The sequence below is a fragment of the Ostrinia nubilalis genome, chromosome 28 (assembly GCF_963855985.1).
Source record: "Ostrinia nubilalis chromosome 28, ilOstNubi1.1, whole genome shotgun sequence".
Classification (NCBI taxonomy): Eukaryota; Metazoa; Arthropoda; class Insecta; order Lepidoptera; family Crambidae; genus Ostrinia; species Ostrinia nubilalis.
This window is the reverse complement of record NC_087115.1, coordinates 3,924,441-3,947,817: the sequence shown is the minus strand read 5'-3', so window position 1 is coordinate 3,947,817 and position 23,377 is coordinate 3,924,441. Positions and strand designations below refer to the sequence as shown.

Here is a 23,377-nt window from a genome sequence, read left to right as displayed (position 1 = left end):
AAGAGATATATATGCATACAAATCATTGTCAACAGGAGTTTTCACGCTCAAACACTCTTCACAAATTAAACAAGAACTGTTCTGTAATAGTTTGGCAGCTAAATACCCGCTTACATATACTACTGGTTGGTTTTCAAGGCTACACAAATTTTCAATGGGCTGTTCTAAGTTTTCAGGGTCCGGGATAGACAACACAGGATAAAATTCAGTGTCTGTGGTCTTTTATAACTGTGGACTAATATTTCTGCCTGTGCATCTTGATGGCAAATGTTTTTATCATCTGAAATATTATAAATATGCAAATTAGTTTAAAATTTATTTTGTTGTTTTATGAAACATATTATTTCCAAATCAATCAATCATTATCAAGTTTTAAAAAAATGCAAAGACAGGATAATGATAGCTCTTCTCATAAAATATGAAGCGTGGGCCCACCTTCAATAACAATGACATAATATTAAATTAAAGGCATTTAGAGGTTTTAATGTTCTGCATTCTGGATGCGGTCTGCGGGTATGTCAAGACAATCTGTAAGTGGTCGTGATAAGGCAATCAGTCACGTGTGCTTTGCGTTCTTTGTTCGTATCCGCACGGTCAAATAGCATTAATATAAAATGTACAGAAACCTAGAATGTTGTACATATAAGTTCATTTTGACCTGACTGCAGACTGCAGAACGCATCCAGGGTGGCATTCTTTAGTTTGAGGGAAGGCATATTTTAGAAGGTAAATAATTAGTTTGTACACTTACCATGAGTAATGGGTTTATAGGTCATATGTTCTGGTGCATTGGAAGTAGAAGGAAGAGGTTCAAAAGTTGTTTTCGCAGAAATACCAGAATCTGGTATATCCACAGCTCCCAAACATGTTGAATTTAGTTGTTTGGTTGTAGTTGTAAGGGGAACTGAAAGCAGATAATGAAATGTGAATTGGGTAATAAAATGTCATGTTCTTACCCAACTTTAGGGTACAATCAGTCTAGTACATGTCTTGCTCACATTAAAAATTACTAGCTTATAAATATTATTAAACTAGCTGACCTGGCTAATTAATGTAGATTGCCTAAAATTTTTCAAATTGGTCCGGTACTTTTTTTGAAGAATTTGTATTACACAAATTACTAAAGTCCCTCTAACTCAACACACATTCTAAGCTAAATTGTGTTACGAGTGGGTTTACTACAATATTCAAGCTGTGGGGTTCTAACCCGCACTTTAGGCTATCTTGGCTTCGAGTTACGGAGCCGATCAAATACAAACAAACAATTAAATATTTCCTTTTATATTATTAGTATAATTTTAGATAAACATACCTCGTTCAACTGGATTTGACTTCTTTGGAATGCAATATGAATGATCATAAAGAACTGTAACAAAGTATAGATATAATTAATAATTGAAATTATATATTATTTATTGATAAGCATACAACACATGTTTGTGGTTACAAAGAAAGAACCTTGTTAAATTGCATTCGGTTGGTTTGTTTTGGAAACCAAAGAAAATTAATTAAGACATCTAAATAATTCAGAAAAATTGATAGATAGTAAATTAAAGGACAGTGCCAATCCATGTATGGAAGTTGGACCAAGTGCTGCCCAGAATCAAACCATAGTGCATTTAGTTCCTCAGGCCAATACTAATTTGTAAACCGGAGCGCACTGGAATCTATCCCTGGAGTTAAGAGAAAAAAAGAGTTTTGTTTTGAATTATTTACATACAAAATATCATCGATGTATACGTATTACGCATAAGATTTCGCGATTTTGGTATTAAATAACACTCGCTATGTTGAACTCAACCATACTGCATCCGTACACCTTACTTTAGTACGACTTCGACATTCTTTATAAGCGATCAAGCGCTGTTGCAGTAGTTTGGTTAGTTGACAGAAATTAATTATTTCCAAAATGGAGCAAGAAGTTTTAGCTTACAATAACTTTAGTAATCGATTGTAATACACCAATAAATTGACCTTTTGTAAGAATAGAGAACTAAAACTTCTTGCTTCATTTTGGAAATAATGAATTTCTGTCAACTTACCAAACAATTAAAACAGCGCTAGATCGTTTATAAAGAATGTCTAAATCGCACTAAAGTAACGTGTACGGATGCAATATGGTTAAGTTCAACATAGCGAGTGTTATTTAATGCCACAATCGCGAAATCTGATGCGTAGTACGTATACATCGATGATATTTTGTATGTAAATAATTCAAAACAAAACTTTTTTTCTCTTAAATCCAGGGATAGATTTCAGTGCGCTACGGTTTACACATTAGTATAGGCCTGAGGAACAAAATGCACTATGGGTTGATTCTGGGCAACACTTGGTCCAGACCCTGGCACTATCCTTTAAAAAAAATAATTGAAGTCATCATCATACCTGTCTTGAGGTTTTCTTTATTGGAGTCTTTTACATGAAGAGGAAACTCTGTCAAAACTTCATCTGGCAAGATGGGATTGCTCAATTCCAGTGTTGGAATAGCTGAGTTCTTCAGCCGAGTTCCTTTGGCATTGAAGGATTCAGGAGTGAAGTGCCCACCACAAACAAACTTCAGTTGGTGTAACTTTTCAATAGGTACATATGCTAAGTCTTCTATGCCAGCATTTTTAACCCACATTCGACAACTGAAATAAGAAATACCTATTAGAAAAGAAAAAGAATAACAAACTGAAATTTATTCATCAACTAATTTCTTTTAGTATTGTTATGCAATTCATTTACAGAGTACGAAACAAAATACTGAAATTAAAAATTGGTTATGGTTATTTACTGTATGATTAAAAATATTAATCCCAGCCTTTAAGTTTACACAATCAGTAAAATTATCTTGTAATAAATGAGTGTTATTAGAAACTTACCGGTCAGAATCCAGAGGAAACCTACTCAAAAGTAAGGGTGATCCACCACGACTTCGCCTCTTATTACAAATAACGCACTTCTTGTTGTTTCTACTCTCCATTATCAGTAGAAGCCTAAAATGAAATAGGTATTAATTAAACAAAGCCTATAATTTCTCTCCAACCAGTGTCAATGCCCTGGTTCATGCATTTACCAGTTTTGAAAGTACATTTACATTTTCATCACATAGGGTTGTTTTTAATTAATAATAGATTTGTAATAGATCTAATATTTCAAGTAAGTAGATAACATACCCATTAAACAGAAAAGTAAATAAGAGTTTAAACTTCTGTAGAAGTTGAAACACAGCTTATTTAAAAGAGTCTCTATCTCACAAAAAACATAACACTGAACAGCAAACTTTATCACGCCCGATACGGAGGAACTTAATCAACTCAACGTAAACGACAGAAAAGTTTATTTACAGTAATATTGCACCAAATCTGAGAAAATAACTTCACACGAATCAATTCGCCGGTTAAAAACTCAAACTCAATTGACAGACATTTTTTTTCATTTGTCAAACTAACAATACTACCAACATAAGGACACTAACAATTATTTTTAGTATGGTGGTATTGATCCGCGGGTTCCCCTGCTGTAGTGAAATCAATCCAAAATGCACTTTATTGCTTAAGGGATAAGGTTGTATATCAATTGCTACATATAGAGACTAGTTTTTGAATGAGAAGTGTCTACCCACTGCAAGGAACCAAAGAGCATAAAAGAGTAAGAGACGGCACTCCATAGATATTTTTTGAGCTCACGCACACATATGCATTTTAGAGAACGACCCGCAAATCTTTACCAACCGCACAAACTACAGGCGGAGCTACCAACATAATGCATTATTTTCTGACAGTATTAGTGACGTTCGTAATAACTTATCGATTATCGATACTTTGCTAGGGTTGTAATTGCATATCGATATCTAGTATAGGAACTTTCAATATTTTAATGCTATTTTTATTTTATACTATGTGTAAGTAAAACGAAGTTTTGTAACGTAAATTATTTATTTCGAAATAAAATAGGTATATTACAATAAGTATTGAACATGACATAGCAGTTGTAGGCATGAGGAATTATTGAATATTATAACAAAGTACAGAAATGATAATTTTGTAAACTTTTATTTTCACAACTTTTTCTAAGAAAAAATAGGATTTTTATTTATAAACATCTTTAATTTTCTTATCAGCTGATCGAACCTCAGCCTCAAGATTACTTTTCAATGCTTTGTTGCTGTGCTTTTTTACTTTTGTCAGCAAAATTGTTTTCACTTTTTATGAAGCTGTCATTAATAATTTTACAACTTTTTCTTAGAAAAAGATAACTTAATATTTTAAACATCTTATCATAAATTTCTTTATTATGTTGTTGACATTTAAACCAACTAAAATTACAATTTGTACTCAACATTAAGAAAATGAATTTTCCAACATTTTCCATATATATCTGGTCGGCAATATGGTCATGATAAAATTGTTTAGCTTCATTTACGGTGGTACATAATTGAATTGTTGGATAAACGAGACTTTTTTTATCATGCCACCATTCGCGAAGAGATATATATGCATACAAATCATTGTCAACAGGAGTTTTCACGCTCAAACACTCTTCACAAATTAAACAAGAACTGTTCTGTAATAGTTTGGCAGCTAAATACCCGCTTACATATACTACTGGTTGGTTTTCAAGGCTACACAAATTTTCAATGGGCTGTTCTAAGTTTTCAGGGTCCGGGATAGACAACACAGGATAAAATTCAGTGTCTGTGGAATCTTGAACATTAATTTTTATTTCTGTTGCTTTTAAATTAGTTTTTAAAATGTCTTTATATTCCAGCATATGTTTATTGTTGTCTGCTTCACAATTAGCACTTCTGCTATGAGGCACTTTCAGCCCAGTAACCATGCTTGTTTTAAGCGCTGCAGTAAAGTGCGTGATAGTGGGATTTCTATTGGTTACACTGTGTTGCCTAATGATTCCAAATAAGTTTTCCAGAGAGTGAAGAATGAAGGGTTTAAATATATGAACCTTAGACAGTTTAACCAAGAACTGTCTAAGGTTCATATATTTAAACCCTTCATTCTTTAACTTTTCCCAAATATCGTTTAAGGATTTGATAGATATTTGATATCCCTTTACGCATTTAACATTTTTTAGTATCGTGTTTTCTGCTGTTATAAATTTTATGGTTTTTAACTTATCAGTATAAAAGGTCCAAGACTCAATGTGATTACTTGATGTGGAAACATTTTCCCGGATCCCTTTCTTTACGTCATTTAAAGATGATGGACCATTTGTACAATCAAATAGTTTATCTAACTGTTCAATCACAAATGCTGTATCATTGCAATCAGAAACTTCTTTCCATGCCATCATTTTTAAAATAGCTGCCACGGTATTACTCAGAGCATGCGCAGCATACTTCACCCTCATCTTAGTTTTGAATGTTGGATTTACAATGGTACTATTCAGTTTTTTAAAATTTAAAAAATTTCTGTTGTGTTCTTCTGCAACTACCAAATGCCTCCATTGTGCAATTTTTCCATCGAAAGACATATTTCCACTTTTAAAGAAATTGTTTCGTAATGATTTGAACAAGTGAGGGATGTCATAGATTATAAAAATTTTGTCATTATTTACAGAGAAAAAGTTGCTATCTATGCCTTGTCCACAGTTTCTTTTTAACATGTTAAGAGCTCCTATATTTGTAGATCCCTGATCACAAACTGTTGTTAGAACCACAAATCCGATTTCTTTTAATTTTTTGATGATGTCCGATATAATTTTTGCCAGTTTTGCTGTTGATATTGTGCCTTCCACAAAATAGTGCGCAATATATTGTTTGTATTTATGTTTAGCACCCTGTATCATAAACACTAACGCATGGTCTGCAATTTTATTTTCTCGTCCCATGTTCTCGCCCTCTCCATAATCCACGTAGCCATCCACTTTATCAGCAATTTCGTTATAAATTATCCGTTTCTTTAACGCCATCTCGTCAAATATTAACGAGCAATATTTATTTTCCTTTGGCATACTTGATGCTTTTGCCTCTAACATATCAATTATATTTTTATTTATACCAGGCTCCATTGGTATATTTTTTAAAATCCTTTGGAGCGTTTTAGTGCTTGGTAGCGTAAACAGCTTTTGCATATAGCGGTATGCTTTAGGGGACCGTTTAAATATAGCCAAAGCATATATTTTGTTGGCTATAGTCCACCTTTTTCCTTGTGACTTTTTTGTGTTATTCTGCACTACATCCTTTACTAACGATGTCAGCACTTCCGAATCTAACTTGTCTAAATTCACTCTTGACTTCGCTATATTCCTTATTGTTTTTTTTGCATTTTGTAACTGTCGCCAAAGCCTCTTCTCTTTAATTGTAAATGTTGATGAAGTGTCTGTAATAAAAACATTTCCATTAGTAAAAAAACAACATTAAAGCAAATTGAATTGAATATTGGTTAATTAATCAGCAATTTTACTTAGTTTTTTAAATTAGGTATGTTTTATCTTACCTTTCATTTCAATGTTTTTCTTAGGTCTTTTATAACTGTGGACTAATATTTCTGCCTGTGCATCTTGATGGCAAATGTTTTTATCATCTGAAATATTATAAATATGCTAATTAGTTTAAAATTTATTTAGTTGTTTTATGAAACATATTATTTCCAAATCAATCAATCATTATCAAGTTTTAAAAAAATTCAAAGACAGGATAATGATAGCTCTTCTCATAAAATATGAAGCGTGGGCCCACCTTCAATAACAATGACATAATATTAAATTAAAGGAATTTAGAGGTTTTAATGTTCTGCATTCTGGATGCGGTCTGCGGGTATGTCAAGACAATCTGTAAGTGGTCGTGATAAGGCAATCAGTCACGTGTGCTTTGCGTTCTTTGTTCGTATCCGCACGGTCAAATCGCATTAATATAAAATGTACAGAGACCTAGAATGTTGTACATATAAGTTCATTTTGACCTGACTGCAGACTGCAGAACGCATCCAGGGTGGCATTCTTTAGTTTGAGGGAAGGCATATTTTAGAAGGTAAATAATTAGTTTGTACACTTACCATGAGTAATTGGTTTATAGGTCATATGTTCTGGTGCATTGGAAGTAGAAGGAAGAGGTTCAAAAGTTGTTTTCGCAGAAATACCAGAATCTGGTATATCCACAGCTCCCAAACATGTTGAATTTAGTTGTTTGGTTGTAGTTGTAAGGGGAACTGAAAGCAGAAAATAAATGTGAATTGGGTAATAAAATGTCATGTTCTTACCCAACTAGGGTACAATCAGTCTAGTACATGTCTTGCTCACATTAAAAATTACTAGCTTAAAAATATTATTAAACTAGCTGACCTGGCTAATTAATGTAGATTGCCTAAAATTTTTCAAATTGGTCCGGTAGTTTTTTTGAAGAATTTGTATTACACAAATTACTAAAGTCCCTCTAACTCAACACCTCATTCTAAGCTAAATTGTGTTACGAGTGGGTTTACTACAATATTCAAGCTGTGGGGTTCTAACCCGCACTTTAGGCTATCTTGGCTTCGAGTTACGGAGCCGATCAAATACAAACAAACAATTAAATATTTCCTTTTTATATTATTAGTATAATTTTAGATAAACATACCTCGTTCAACTGGATTTGACTTCTTTGGAATGCAATATGAATGATCATAAAGAACTGTAACAAAGTATAGATATAATTAATAATTAAAATTATATATTATTTATTGATAAGCATACAACACACATGTTTGTGTTTACAAAGAAAGAACTTTGTTAAATTGCATTCGGTTGGTTTGTTTTGGAAACCAAAGAAAATTAATTAAGACATCTAAATAATTCAGAAAAATTGATAGATAGTAAATTACATTTAAAAAAAATAATTGAAGTCATCATCATACCTGTCTTGAGGTTTTCTTTATTGGAGTCTTTTACATGAAGAGGAAACTCTGTCAAAACTTCATCTGGCAAGATGGGATTGCTCAATTCCAGTGTTGGAATAGCTGAGTTCTTCAGCCGAGTTCCTTTGGCATTGAAGGATTCAGGAGTGAAGTGCCCACCACAAACAAACTTAAGTTGGTGTAACTTTTCAATAGGTACATATGCTAAGTCTTCTATGCCAGCATTTTTAACCCACATTCGACAACTGAAATAAGAAATACCTATTAGAAAAGAAAAAGGATAACAAACTGAAATTTATTCATCAACTAATTTCTTTTAGTATTGTTATGCAATGCATTTACAGAGTACGAAACAAAATACTGAAATTAAAAATTGGTTATGGTTATTTACTGTATGATTAAAAATATTAATCCCAGCCTTTAAGTTTACACAATCATTAAAATTATCTTGTAATAAATGAGTGTTATTAGAAACTTACCGGTCAGAATCCAGAGGAAACCTACTCAAAAGTAAGGGTGATCCACCACGACTTCGCCTCTTATTACAAATAACGCACTTCTTGTTGTTTCTACTCTCCATTATCAGTAGAAGCCTAAAATGAAATAGGTATTAATTAAACAAAGCCTATAATTTCTCTCCAACCAGTGTCAATGCCCTGGTTCATGCATTTACCAGTTTTGAAAGTACATTTACATTTTCATCACATAGGGTTGTTTTTAATGAAAAATAGATTTGTAATAGATCTAATATTTCAAGTAAGTAGATAACATACCCATTAAACAGAAAAGTAAATAAGAGTTTAAACTTCTGTAGAAGTTGAAACACAGCTTATTTAAAAGAGTCTCTATCTCACAAAAAACAAAACACTGAACAGCAAACTTTATCACGCCCGATACGGAGGAACTTAATCAACTCAACGTAAACGACAGAAAAGTTTATTTACAGTAATATTGCACCAAATCTGAGAAAATAACTTCGCACGAATCAATTCGCCGGTTAAAAACTCAAACTCAATTGACAGACATTTTTTTTCATTATTGTCAAACTAACAATACTACCAACATTAAGGACACTAACAATTATTTTTAGTATGGTGGTATTGATCCGCGGGTTCCCCTGCTATATTGAAATCAATCCAAAATGCACTTTATTGCTTAAGGGATAAGGTTGTATATCAATTGCTACATATAGAGACTAGTTTTTGTATGAGAAGTGTCTACCCACTGCAAGGAACCTTTGACAACTATTGTGAACCATTGACAACCCGTGTCAAGCAATAAATTGTCACCTACATATTGACGTGGAGTTCCGTTTCGCGAGTGTCAGTGGCTACACGTGTTTCTGGAATTCGAGCGTATTTATTTTGTAATTTCACTGTTTATTTTTAGAGAAAACCAATCCTAAGCTCAATTATCAATAAAACAACGGTGGTGGTAACTAACTTGCTCTATCCTTGGTAAGTACCTAGCAGAATGGAGGTGATTCCTCCCGATCCGCCTGATCCCCCAGATCAGGCCGCCGATATGGAGCTTTCCCCGCCTTTATTTTCCCAAACGGCTACCAAACGCCGTCTTGACACGGTAGGTGATACCGAGCCGGCTAAGAAGACGAATACAGATGGATCATTAACCCAAAACAACCAACTGATGTACACACACCCCTCACTTGTAATAGCCCCAAAAACATATACTGACGAAGACAAAGGCCCCTTCTTGGTTCATGTGTCTCACATAGAATCGGAACCTTCTTCTCCAGCCTTCATTCAACCTATGAGGTTTGGCAAATTCTTGGTGACCAATAAAATTCAGGGAATCATCTTAGACGGCGTTACAAAAATCGGCAGAAACAAGATCTCCGTCGAATTCATTTCAGCCAGTGCAGCAAATAACTTTCTAAACAATGACATTTTGCCTATGTACAAGTATGTTGCATCAATCCCCACTTACAATGTGACCCGCATGGGCCTCATTAGGAACATTCCTACTGACTGGTCTATGGAGGAACTTGCAGAATCTTTAACAACCCCCGACGGCTGTGGTATCCTCCTGAAGGCTCGTCGGTTAAATAGAAAACAGATTAGGGATGATAACCAAATATCGTGGGTCCCCACACAATCAGTTGTAGTAACATTCAAGGGACAAGTACTGCCACAAAGAGTCTTCTGCTGCCACAATTCCATCCCAGTCGAGACTTACCAACTCCCGACAATCCAATGCCTCAATTGCTGTCGGTTTGGTCACATCAAGGCTCAATGTAGGTCTAAACCTAGGTGCTATCGTTGCACTCAACCTCACACAGCAGAAGAATGTAATGTCACAGAGGCCAAATCCACTTGCATCAATTGTTTAGGTCACCACTTTGCAACAAACAAGTCCTGCCCAGAGCAGTCTCGACAAAAGGCTATCAAAGTAACAATGTCTCAGGATAACATTTCCTACTCTCAGGCCTCCTCTCAGTTTCCTCCTGCCCGCAAATCATATGCGGACATTACTAAATCTCCATCCTCTCAAACCACCAGTCCTGCTTCTCAACCTCCCTTACGTCACTCCTCACACCCCAACCAAACGATCTCATACCGTAAGACCATTCCCCGAACATCCCGCCCTCATACTCCGTTAGATAAGGGTTACGATAAGCAGGCGCACCAAGCCATAATTGGTAACTGTGCCTCCTCCCTACCTAATGGTTGTGCCCTGAACGGTGACTCTTCTCCTTCCCTGGGAGAGGATAACCTTTTACAGATGGTTCTCTCTCTAATCATCCATATTGTTTCTGGTCGTAATACCGCCCTACCGCCCAACGTTGCGCAAATGCTTTCCCAAATCTCGCAGATAACTTCTAATAATAATGGACAAGGAGGTAGTCCAGTGGAACTGCCAAAGTATTAGGCGCAAAAAACATGAATTAACTTTTCTTATTAGTAAATACTCTCCATCAGTCCTAGCTATCTCGGAGACGTGGCTGGTTCCTGGTTCACATTTTCGTGTATCAGGATACGCATGCCTCCGGGATGATAGGAATGATGGCTACGCGGGAAGTGCCTTACTTGTAAGACGCTTCCTTCCCTATAATCAACTCCCCCTTCCTTCGCATAGTCAAGACATCAATGTCGTGGCTATACGAATATTTGATATCTCCCTTTTATCCGTATACATTCCCCGCCCTAACGCTTCCTCCATCAATGAACTGCGCTCTGCTATTCTATCTGTCCCTCCTCCAGTTATAATCTTGGGTGACTTAAATGCGCACCACGTTTTATGGGGCTCCTACCATTCCGACTCTCCAGGTTCATTGCTCCTAGACCTTTTGGATGAGCTTGACCTTTGTATTTTGAATAATGGTTGTCCAACAAGAAGATGTGCTCCAACCCAAAACCCAGCATCGGCCGTAGATGTGTCATTCTGTTCTCCAAATTTGACCTCACTTTGCTCATGGAAAGTCCTAAACAGCACATTTGGTAGTGATCATTTTCCCATTATAGTATCTTTGCCTAATAATAACTCCCCAATAAATCGCCCTCCTCCTCTTTTAAAATATAATTTAAATAAAGCTGACTGGCTTGCCTATCATGCATCAGTCAATGAAAAATTGAAAAATTTACCTTCAGTCAATAATGATAATGCCCTCTCAGTATACTCTGATTTTGTTAACACCTTACAAACATCAGCAGATGATCACATACCATTGAAAAATCCATCTCGGAAAATATCTCCTCCTTGGTGGGATTCTGAATGTACAGCCAGTGTCCAAAAACGTAAGGAATCTGAAAAAAGGTACAACCGTTCAATGACCATGGAGAATTACATCCTTTACCAAAAAATTGCTGCACAAACAAGAAAGTTTTTAGCCAAAAAAAAGAAGAAGGGATGGATAAACTTTTGTGAAAATATGTCTCCAAGGACCCCTTCCTCTATTGTCTGGAAACAAATTAAAAGATTCCGTATATCCTTAATCCCTATAAATGCCCCGTCTAACAACCCTACAGCTTGGCTAAATGATTTTGCGGATAAACTAGCCCCTCCCTTTGTTCCTTTTATGGATAGCCTCCCTTCTATAAGTTGTTTTCTTCCCCAATCAAATATTCTAGATCGGCCCTTCTCCTTTGAAGAACTTTTATCAGCTCTTGACGGCTTAAAGGATTCATCTCCTGGAGCAGATGGAATTCCTTACTCTTTTATAATTAAATCTCCGGAAAGTGCCAAACTTCTCTTCCTAAATTTAATAAATTCGTTTTTTGACCAAGGTACTCTACCGGAAGCTTGGAAACAACAAATTATAATTCCTATTCCTAAACCAGGAAAAGAACCTTTGGATCATAACTCTTATCGTCCCATAGCCCTTTCTTCCGTTCTCCTTAAAATAATGGAACACATACTTAAAAATCGCCTCGAATGGTTCTTGGAATCAAATAACATTTTGGATAAATCCCAATTTGGTTTCCGTAAAGGCTTTAGTACTTTAGATAGTCTAAGTATTCTAACGACGGATATTCGCGTAGCTTTTAAAAATAAGGATTACCTCGTTGGGGTCTTCTTGGATATAGCGTCTGCGTACGATAATGTGTTGCTCCCAATACTCAGGCAAAAATTGCTCTATCTGAGTATCCCGGAGAAACTGGTACGTCTCATCTGCAACACGTTGATGTCACGATCAATAGCAGTGAGATACCAAGACTCTATAGTTCCCCGTTTAGTCTGGAAAGGGCTCCCGCAAGGATCTGTACTCAGCCCTTTACTTTACAGCATTTACACATACGATCTTAGTAGAACTGTAGACTCTTTTTGCAGTATCCTTCAATACGCAGATGACATTGCCCTCTATCATTCATCCAAATCTATATCCGAAACAAGTTCGCGCCTAAACTCTGCTATGGAGTATCTTAATGCCTGGATGACAAATCATGGACTATCTATTTCAGTTCCAAAATGTAGTTGCGTCACTTTTACTCGAAAACGTAACACACCAGAGGTTGATATAACATTAAACGGTGATAGCGTTCCTTGTAACAACCAAGTGAAGTTCCTAGGTATAATTTTAGACTCTCGGTTATCAGGTATTCCCCATTTCAATTACATTCTTGGTAAGGCTGAAAAAGGGCTAAATATCCTCCGTGCCCTTTCAGGTACCTGGTGGGGTGCACATCCATACTCACAAAAATTACTTTATAACGCCATTGTCCGCAGCCACTTTGATTATGCTTCATTTCTTTTAGACCCCTGTAATAAATCTGCTCTTGAAAAACTTAATAAAACCCAATCCAAATGTCTACGTATAATACTGGGAGCTATGAAATCCTCACCTATTAATGCTCTCCAAATTGAATGTGTGGAACCTCCCCTATATTTGCGTAGACAATACCTAAGTGACCGGTTTTACGTTAAAATCACTCAAAATTCCAATCACCCTTTGAATGAAAAACTGGCTCTCCTCTCTTCACTAAGTAGCTCTGCTGACTCCTCTCAGAGTTCACCTTGTGTTTTGTTGAGTTACCAAAAATTTAACCGCCTCCCTACTCCAATTGAAAAAATTCCATTGAATCCTCTTTTCAGCAATAGCTATGATTCCCTTCTTTTCCATCCCTCAATAATCCTTAACTTTGGCATTTCTAAGGACTCCTGCTCAGCTGGTCAGGAATTTATCAATATTGTCTCTGAGCACTGGCAAGGCTGGCTAAAAATTTACACTGATGCCTCCAAGCTAGATGAGGGTGGATGTACTGGCGCTGCAGTCTGGATACCTTCATACAGAATAGCACTAAGTTTTAAGTGTCCACCAGTTACATCAGTCTTCACCGGAGAATCAGTCGCTATATTAGAGGCTATTCGTTATTCTATCTCTCACCACCTTAATAACACCTTAATCTTTACCGACTCTTTGAGCTGCCTCCAGTCTATCCTAGCTAACCCATTTAAATCCAAATCCAAATTTCCTATCATCTTCAAAATTAGAGAAGCCCTTTTTGAGAGTAAACAGCGTGGCTTAAATATCGTTTTAGCCTGGATCCCAAGCCACCGAGGTATCCCTGGCAATGAAACTGTAGACACATGTGCTAAAAATGCTATATCCACAGGTTCACTTGATCATTACAAATTATTTGCACATGATGTCTCTTCGCTCCCACGTAAACACCTATTCAAGTCATGGAATACTCACTGGGCTAACTCCAAGAGATACGTAGGCAAATATTATGCTGATATCCAACAGGATATTCCCTCTAGACCTTGGTTCTTCAAACACCCCCACTTGCCAAAAAGGACAGTGTCCATTATCTCTCGCCTGCGTATAGGTCACGCATGTACCCCTGTTCATCTTGCCAAAATGCGGATTAAGGATAGCTCCATATGCGAATGCGGCTTGGATGAAGGAACAGCTAACCACATATTTTTCAACTGCCCCAAAATTGACCATTCATTATACGACTTCCTTCCTAAAAAATTCCCTTTTCCGACTAACCTTAAATGTGTCCTTAACTTTACTAATCCCCATACTTTGAAATCTCTAGTTAAATTTATTAACATTAACAAAATTAATTTGTAACAGGCAAGAGCTAGCAGAAAACTAAACCTCCACATTTGTGTTTATTTTCATGTGTTATGTTTATGTATTGTGTTGTCTTATTTGTGATGTCTCTTTGTTTTAGGTATTTTGCTTAGCATACCTTTGAAAATTTAAATTTATCAAAATACCTATACCGTGTAAAAGCTGCGCACGTGATATTGGCGGAACAGTGTGCCCTGTGGCGAAAAACACAAGTTCATCGCCATTAATAAGAAGAAGAAGAAGACATATTGACGTCTTATTTATGTCGTAGTCGGATTGTATAATCCGCCGTTTTACATTACCACTAGGCATTTTACATTACAGCTCTGTTTTGTAATACGGCGGTTCAACGTTTAGGCGGATTGTCATTGCGATACGTTCTTCAATACGGCGGCCCACGTTTAGCCGCATCGTACTATTATTTAGATTGTAGGGTGACCATACTTACAAAATAAAACAATGTTTAATGAAAATAAATTTTAATAAGACATTTCTTCTCACGATGTTCCTTAGTAATTAAGTAAGAATTATTATCTTCGTTACTGTAGGTAAGTAATACTAAATTATATATTTGGCTTCAGTAATTTTTTTGTATACTTATTTATAAATCACAGGGGACAGCCATCTCAAAACAAATAAACTTTTTGAAAGTTAATAATTTAATAAAATATTTGGCTTTAGTCATTAAACGTAATGAGTAATCACAAGGTTCAAACAAACATTTTAAAATAAAAGATATCTCAAAATCTTCACCGGCCACTGTCATAATACCATACTTTTTGCTCCATTAATATTGAGTAGGATTCCGCCGAACACCAGAATCCATAGCCACTTTAGCGGTTTTGATGTGGGCTATAACCTCCAAAACTCGGTCCCTTGTCCACGGTTTTTTGACTGTTCCACATTGTGAAGAATAGAAATTCTTCAATTGCAAGTTAAAACTGTTGTTAAACTAACTGTCGACACACATATTTATAACTTTTCTTTATTAGATTCAGAAATAACCCCGTAATTTAGCAACACATTTTCTGCATCCGACGCCATTGTTGTTGTTATGTCAGGCAGCGCCACGGTGTTGAAAATTTGAACTAAAAACTGTCAAAGCGGCGGGTAATGACGCGCTGTTTTACATTACGGCTAGCCGTATTGAAGAACGTTTGGCGCCGAATACATTCCAGCGGATTTTCATTCAGCCGTATTCAATCCGCCTAAACGTTGAACCGCCGTATTACAAAACAGAGCTGTAATGTAAAATGCCTAGTGGTAATGTAAAACGGCGGATTATACAATCCGACTACGACATTTATACTTAGATAAGAGTCCCTTAACTGCGCCGAGAGTATCCGTGGTTTATTCGTGGTTTCAGGTCGTCGGGTATATCAAATCTGCGTCCATCGGGTGTCTCGATAGAAGTCACACATATCACATTCGTTTTACCATCAGATGCCGCCAATACCGTGAACGTGAATCGTAATTTTTCCATTTTTCTTGACTAAAAATGTCGTTTTATAAGACTATTAGTCTATTCATTCATTATCTAGGATCGGCAAAATGAAACAATGTGTTGCTCTTGTAAAGTAGTGATATTTTCAACAATATTCTATCATCTATTCACACAGAAATTGTTTACGAATCACAACAGAGAAACGACATTTAAAGTTAATTCATCAGCTTGTCGATTCCTTTAAAATTATAATACATTTTCATCTTCTAAAATAATAAAATTTTCACTTTATTAACACCATGTCAGATGTCACATGTCAACATGAAAAAGAAAAGTAGCTCTGCTCTCTGCCTAATTAAAAAAACAACTAAAGAGGATTTATTCTCTTATAAATATATTCTTTGAGCCAGTCTCACTAGGAAATAAAAAGGAAAGGAATAAAAACTAGAAATATAAATAATTATTTTAATACTAATTGTTATTCTTCTTCAGTTTTCACTCCCCATAACTTGATCTCGTCTTCGCTAGCTGTCAACAAATAATTATCTGTGGGGTGATGGCTCAATGAGACCACCGCTTTGTTTCTAGTATGCACTAATTTATTCATACAGTTACTGCTTATTAGATCCCAGAAAAACACCTCTCCTGTAGCGGACCCCGATATAATATGTGTGTCTTTTTCACTCACAGCATTCTCTAACATGTAATCCTTACACTCATGACCTGTAAATGTGTTTAGCAACTCCCCAGAGTCTTTATCAAACAGTTTTATACTGCCGTCTGCACAACTGAGTACGTAGCACTGCCCATCGTGTGTCATGCTGCCGTACGTTACAATATGTCCTATATAATCAGATATCATCTTGCCAACGCGTATATCGTACAACCGGACGTGACAATCCACTGAGCAAGTCAATATTTCATGATCTGTAACTTTTATTGAAGTTATAGTGTCCTTCGCGTCTTTCAAAACCTGCACAGGCACTTGCCGTCTGCTGATCACGTCCCAGAAAGCGACGGTATTATCAACAGACCCAGATATAGCCATGCTGGACTCTTCGTTATAAGTAACACAGGTTACAGAGCTGGCATGACCTCGGTATCGCCTCACCGGTTGCCCTGTGGTGACGTCCCAAAGAATTACAGATTTATCTACACTACACGACACTATCTGGCTACTGTCACAAGATCCAGCAGCGTCCAACACCTCATTCGCGTGACCTCCGTAAGTTTTCAGCAGAAGTTGTCGCTGCGGATTCCATAGTTTTATTTTCTTATCTGCACCGCAAGTGAGGCAATAAGTGCCGTCTACGTTGAACCGGACTGCTCGCACTACTTGCTGCTTGCATTGTAATGTAACTATTGTGGCAAGCTCGGTCATTTTTCATCTTAAATCGCAATTACCTATTCATAACCTAAAAATAAATAAACAAACAAAACGAAACCGACTGAAGCTGAAGCTGCTGAATGAACTGTCAGTCAACCAACCACAGAGTGTTAAAATGATGGTTACTATCAACGCCATCTAGATTTTCGAGCTAGAACTTACTATTAGAAATTATTTTTGTCTATCAGTAAAAATGATCAAAATTACTATTTGCTCTAAATAATCAGTAAACAATATCAAAACCAACTTAAAGCAGTTTCTAGATCGTGAATCTCTTAAGCTTTCACATATTTAAAAACAATTATTGATAAATCATTTTGTCCGCCATTGATACTGTTCAGGAATTGTAGATGGCAGCACTGTAGAAAAAAACTGGGTGTGTTTCGTTAAAGTACTGCGAACACCGATCACAGATTAGAGAGTATGACACCGATAAAGTTAATGGAACACACCCTCTCTATAGCAAAAAAAATAAAAAGGTGTCAAAATTAGAGATGGGTTATACTAGGTAAATTTGATACTAGGTGCACCTATTCCTAGTATTTATTAATACTCGATCCAAATACCTATTCCACCTAGTACATAGTAATTTAGCATACTTGACGCGACTAGTGCGGACTAATCCACGTAATATGACTTTAATGTACAATTTTCTTTGAAAAGATACAACCGTAGTATGAATAATGCAATTTGAAATTGAATAATAATTCCTCCCTTCATACTTCAACAGGCTTAGTACTGTCAACTTAAAAGTTGGCGTATTTAAAAGATATCAATTTCGTAAAAATATTTACATATTTTTTTCTTTTTTACATGAATTTACATGAATATGGTTTGACTACGTTTGTGTGCGTTCGTCGCGCTCAAATTTGTTTGGTCAGACAGAGACGGAGTGGATCTCTACGTTCGCACATAAGCTTAGCGAGAAATACTAGGTGCGCGTAATACACGACTACGGATTACGCAATAATAACCTCTATTACTATGACGGTAGGGTCGTAAATCGTGTAATTTATAAAATACTAGGTGAATCAAGTATTTAAAAAATTGGAATAGGTGACGCCTAGTACTGTAAAATACCTAGTGTGTGGATCTGTTCTAGTAAATACGTCTCATCTCTAGTCAAAATTCGTTGACTGATGCTGCCTGCGTTCATCTTTCTGTCATAAAATTCGCCGGAATTTCTGCGCGTAAAGCTACAAATTACCCAAAATTATGGGCGCAAAGGATTCAGTAAAATTTAAAGTTAAACGTTCATATCAATGCGACAGTTGTGAAAAGAAATTCGCGAACTTTAGAGCGATGAAGGTCCATGTTAACAGAACTCATAATTTAAGGTCTAGAGCTAGTAATAAACAGCAACTGACCTCGCTTTTGGGGAAATCTGTGAAGACTTTAGACAGTGGGAAGGGAAGTTCGAAGCTAAGCGATGTGGTGGACCCTGCCAAGGTGTCCCATGTGCGTAAGATTCAGTACGAATGCCCGCAATGCAAGGAGCGGTTTGCTGTATACTTTTCCGCATTTAGACACATCCAGAAGTATCATTGTGTCAACAGTAAAGGGAGAAAAGTGTAAGTTTTAGATATATCCTACTCATTTAAGAGCTGCCAGTGAGCAAATTCAAACAGCTGTGTACTATTTTATAAATGTTTTTCAATTGATTTTATATGGCAATAGGCAGTTTAACAAATCGGAGAACTTAAACTTGTCTTTTAGTAATAAAATTAAATGGTGTGTCTACATGACTTTTTTAGAATTTTAGAAAATTATCAAGTCATTGTCTAACTAAAGTTTAATTTCACAATTTCAGGGCTCCCAACTCGATAGAAATGATCAAGCCGATCCGCATAGAAGTGTGTATGAAATGTAACGCCAACATACAGATGAACGATCCCCATGAAGTTTGCGCAGAAGTCTCACCACGTGTGAATGTGTTGGCCAACTACATCTGTACGGGATGTAAACAGCAGTTCGGCAGTTTGATGCTGTTTGATATGCACGTATCGGGTCTGCATTGCGATGATGTGGAGACTCTCTTCTTTCCCTCAAGGAACGGTGAGTTGGTATTGGTAGATCTTGGCCAAAACAAACTCTTTTAACTAGCGCAGTTTGTTCCTGCTGGATAGGTGACCAGCCATTCTGATGCTAGGATGGGGCGTCACCTAAAAAAGTAGATTATTTTCTTTAAATCGAGGTTAGCAACTATCTAACGATTAGCAGCAACTAGTAGCAACTGGGTAGCAACTTTCAATATTTGTTTCGATGTAAAATATGGGTAGTAACCGTCCATTCTGACGCACACCACTGGTCTGCGTAAAATTCAGATTGTCACATATGGAAAAATAATATAGCCTATGTTGTTCAGTAAATTCATATGATTACAGTCATGAAAAGATAAGTCGTTTTTGCATGAATGAGTCGCAACTAATATCACAATTTTTATAATATAACGCGATGACGTCATATGAATAGGTAGCCAGGTCTACAGTTTATTAAGTCTAGGCGTAGACCACCGACTTTTGGTTGGCCGATAGTTGGGCCCGATTCTAATTTGTATGAAGAATCGGCCGATACCAAATCGGTGTAATGTGCGCACTTTCATACATGCTCATACTGATTAACAGCCCGACAAAACTATCGGCCAATAAAAAGTCTGTAATCTGCGGCTAGGCTAAGTACTTTACTTAAGTTGTTAAATAAAGCATACTACTGAAGTATTTTTCTTTTTACAGAATTCAACTCATGGAAAGAAGACGTTGAATCGCAGACAAAAGTCAAGTACTTGCTCCTAGGCAAATCGAGCAACATAAAACAGGTCTACCACTGCACGTGCAAGACTTCAGACAGTGAAGATGATCAAATCATTCACTTCTGTCCATCCAGCATGTGCACCACAGACTTCACAAAGAGCATCCAAGTGCACTTCTACAAAACTCACTTCGGTCACGAATGCGAGTACACAATGCCAGATAAATTCAAGAAGTATTTAAGCAAACAATTGCTTAAAGAACCAGCACCACTCACAGAGCCGTTTGAATTAAAGAACTTGTACGCTGATTTCAAAACACTCATGGAGTTTATATTGGACGAAGCGAAGAAAGTTGACAAACAAAAGCTGGAAGTTCTGTTCAATAAAGCCCGGGATATGATCGGGTCTTTTTCTACGGAAGAACCAACGAAAACCACTAAGAAGAGTATGACAGATGCACAGATATCTGAAACGCTTGAAACGTTAGACGTTAAAAGGAAAATTAGCACTGACAATGTACAGGTTGAGTCAAAAAAAATCAAACTAGACCTAAATTTGGATGAAGACTCATTGGAAAATGTTGAAGTTCAAAAAAAAACGAAAAGGAAACAAACTTCGCAACCATCTGTCGAAACTAAAACGAAGTTGGTTACAAAAACATCGCCTTGTTCTTCGTTATCTTCGTTCAACGATTCGTACAAAGATTTCGTCGACAAAAACCTCAAAGAGGCCGAAGTTCTCAATAAAAAAGCGAATGATTTCAAAAAATTCATAAAACAAGAAAAGGAAGTTGAGGAACCACCCCAAAAGAAGACTGTGAATAAACCAAATATAGTTAGAAAGAAGAAGAATATTGTCAAAACTAAGATAGGCCAGTTCAAGCCGAGCTTGTCACCAAAAATTAAAAGTGAAGACGAAAGCTCTTCTGAACACATGCCCAGTATAAAGGTTGAATTCGAGTATGAAGTGAGAGAGCAAGAAAACGACTGCAATATACTTGTTTTAAAAATTTGAAATGCCTTGCCATTTGAAGTGTTAATTTTCCATTTATTTTTTTTAAATGGACAAACAATAACCCGAAGGTGAACTGGATGAGAATGCCTTATGCCATTAAGTTCGCCTAATGTTAAAGTTTTGGCATTAAAGTATAAATAAATAAACTACATAAGGGCCCTCGGCCACGGCGACTTTTTGTAGTGATGCTGTCGCGCGTTTCCGAATTACTAACGCGCGTTAGTTGCATTTGCAACGCACTACAGAAGCGATGCCAACGCGCTACTAACGCGCGACTGTAGCGCGACTGTATCGATGCAAACGCGCGACCGTGACGGACGACATCGGGGAGGGTTACTGCAGCGGTTCCCGAAAGGTGGTCCGCGGAACCCTGGGGTTCCGTGGAAAGGCCGCAAGGGTTCCGTAAAAAATATTATCCTACGTTTCGTGACCGACACGTTGTTCGCTTGCACCGACTTGTTTACGCACAAGGGAGGGATAGGGCGTGCGGGCGGAGTAGTACGGGGGTTCCGCTAGGAAAAGTATAATCAATTAGGGTTCCTTGGCAAAAAAAAATTGGGAAACCCTGGGTTACTGAATCGCGTTTGCATCACGACAGAAGCGCGATTATGCGGGATAGCGACCGCATTGCGACTGTATCGATGCGAACGTGCGACAGAATCGCAACTGCATCGCTACAAAAAGTCGCTGTTGAATTAATATGACCGACTACCCCAACGCATCCTGTTCTTCCGTTGTACATGAATTAATATGTAAATAACTATGTAAAGTAATTTTAATTTAATTTGTTTAGCCTAACTGGTTAATTTAAGCTTGCATCCACCTATCTATATCAGTCTGTCTTTGAAAATAGGCCTCCTCTTCAGCCTTCCACCGACTTCTGTCCCTGTCCACTTGCATCCAGTTTAATCCAGCTTGTTGCCGGATGTCATCTGTCCATCTTTTATGCGGAAGACCGCATCCTGACTATATTGGGAACTTGGGAACAAATACACAACATGATCCGTCACTGTGTTGTCTGAGCTGGGAATCAACCCCAGAATCTTCTCGAAAGACGCTCTTAGCATGTTAGTTTTTTTTTACTTTATACTTTTTAATTTAGTTTATTTTAATTAGGAATCATCAGCACTGTTTGATGAATTTTGTAGTAGGCAGGAGATGTGTAAAATATGCCACGAATGTAAATTATGAACATTAAAATACATTGATATTAAAAACACTTTTATTTACAAAACCCAACAGTCAGTTATATCAGTGTGTGAGTTTTATCAGTGACTCCGAAGTCCGAAACAGGGTTCTATATTGGCTCACATAAAATTCTAAATCCTATTCTTTGTCTTACTACCGATTTGTGTTCATAATAATCTCTTCATAATTTTATTTTTCATACTTTTTTTATTCATACATTTTTATTACTACCATCGGAGCTCATAACAGTTAGTAATCATAATTTTTTTATCAATACTGTTACTACCAAGAACCATTTAAAATACATAATTTTTATTTTCAGATCTTTTTTCTTCATAACATTCATTGATCATATTGTTTTAATTAATAATGTTGTTACTAAGAACATACTTCAACTCATAATGTTGTTGTTCAGAATAATTTACTTTATAACAGACATACTCGTATCTTTAAAAAAATCATATATAATTTAATAGAGTAAGATAAGCATGCAGAGCATGCAGCATGAAAGCAAGCATGCAGCATGCATTGGTATCTCCTCGTCTCCGGCGCTGCGGGATGTGCAGCCCTTCCGCCCTTGCGTAACGAGGCTCAGGCACCCCCACGCTTGCTTCCGCAGCTTCGGCTTTTTGGATCGCCATCGGCACCTTCGGCGCCTCGGCGACCAGCCTCAGCCGCTCCAGCTCGCCCGGGCGCCTGAGCCTCGTTACAGCGGGCGAGGGCTGCCCTCTCTCCGCGCCTCCGGCTTTTAAATTACACTCTAGGGGTAGGGCAGACAAGACTACGTGGAGTCGGTTTGGCAGCGATTCGTTTCTGTCACGTTAGTTTTGTGGCACAAAATATTGCCTGTTTTGGACCATTTCAAATTAATTTAATGTTAAAATACGATTGAATACGAATATAGACATCATGATTTTCAATAATATGGATAAATACACTTATGAGTAATAAATTTATGAAAACAAATATTAGGATACATCACATTTATGAATATTATAGTTATTTATTCGAATGATTATGAGTTTCGATCATTAGTATAGAAAAATATATGAAAACAAATATTAGTAAAAACTAAGTGTATGATTAGAGATATTATGAATATCAATGATTATGTTTTTAAATATGTAGGTTTTAAATTTTTTATGAAGAATGATCATTATGGTATCAAATTGTATGAGAAATATTTTCGGACCTCCAATGATAGGAATTGAAAAGTTATGTA

General features: G+C 36.7%; 3 protein-coding genes across 3 annotated transcripts; 1 reads left to right on the top strand and 2 right to left on the bottom strand.

Moving 5' to 3' along the window:
- Nucleotides 1-6,754: 6,754 nt before the first annotated feature.
- LOC135085121 (THAP domain-containing protein 5-like) lies at nt 6,755-9,052 on the bottom strand. The gene is made up of 4 exons (XM_063979879.1): nt 8,312-9,052; nt 7,833-8,077; nt 7,556-7,609; nt 6,755-7,148 (listed from the first exon to the last, which is right to left on the bottom strand). The coding sequence occupies exons 1-4, from the start codon at nt 8,410-8,412 to the stop codon at nt 6,979-6,981; spliced, it is 570 nt and encodes a 189-aa protein (XP_063835949.1). The 5' UTR covers nt 8,413-9,052; the 3' UTR covers nt 6,755-6,978.
- Nucleotides 9,053-16,295: 7,243 nt separating this feature from the next.
- LOC135085444 (WD repeat domain-containing protein 83) lies at nt 16,296-17,276 on the bottom strand. Its single transcript, XM_063980239.1, has one exon. The coding sequence runs from the start codon at nt 17,196-17,198 to the stop codon at nt 16,296-16,298; it is 903 nt and encodes a 300-aa protein (XP_063836309.1). The 5' UTR covers nt 17,199-17,276.
- A 1,055-nt stretch (nt 17,277-18,331) lies between these two features.
- Nucleotides 18,332-21,960, top strand: LOC135085482 (uncharacterized). Its single transcript, XM_063980271.1, has 3 exons — nt 18,332-18,775; nt 19,015-19,259; nt 19,937-21,960. Exons 1-3 carry the CDS (start codon nt 18,420-18,422, stop codon nt 20,965-20,967), a joined length of 1,632 nt encoding a protein of 543 aa, XP_063836341.1. The 5' UTR covers nt 18,332-18,419; the 3' UTR covers nt 20,968-21,960.
- The last annotated feature ends 1,417 nt before the right edge of the window (nt 21,961-23,377 follow it).

What these genes read in the sequence shown, in the direction of transcription:
- LOC135085121 (XM_063979879.1), bottom strand. Translation starts at nt 8,412, where the DNA reads ATGGAGAGTAGAAACAACAAGAAGTGCGTTATTTGTAATAAGAGGCGA. An exon ending in TTTCCTCTGGATTCTGACCG is followed by an intron (nt 8,078 to 8,311) that starts GTAAGTTTCTAA and finishes TTCTTATTTCAG; the next exon opens with TTGTCGAATGTGGGTTAAAA. An exon ending in TAAAGAAAACCTCAAGACAG is followed by an intron (nt 7,610 to 7,832) that starts GTATGATGATGA and finishes ACTTTGTTACAG; the next exon opens with TTCTTTATGATCATTCATAT.
- LOC135085444 (XM_063980239.1), bottom strand. Translation starts at nt 17,198, where the DNA reads ATGACCGAGCTTGCCACAATAGTTACATTACAATGCAAGCAGCAAGTA.
- LOC135085482 (XM_063980271.1), top strand. Translation starts at nt 18,420, where the DNA reads ATGGGCGCAAAGGATTCAGTAAAATTTAAAGTTAAACGTTCATATCAA. An exon ending in AACAGTAAAGGGAGAAAAGT is followed by an intron (nt 18,776 to 19,014) that starts GTAAGTTTTAGA and finishes TCACAATTTCAG; the next exon opens with GGCTCCCAACTCGATAGAAA. An exon ending in CTTCTTTCCCTCAAGGAACG is followed by an intron (nt 19,260 to 19,936) that starts GTGAGTTGGTAT and finishes TTCTTTTTACAG; the next exon opens with AATTCAACTCATGGAAAGAA.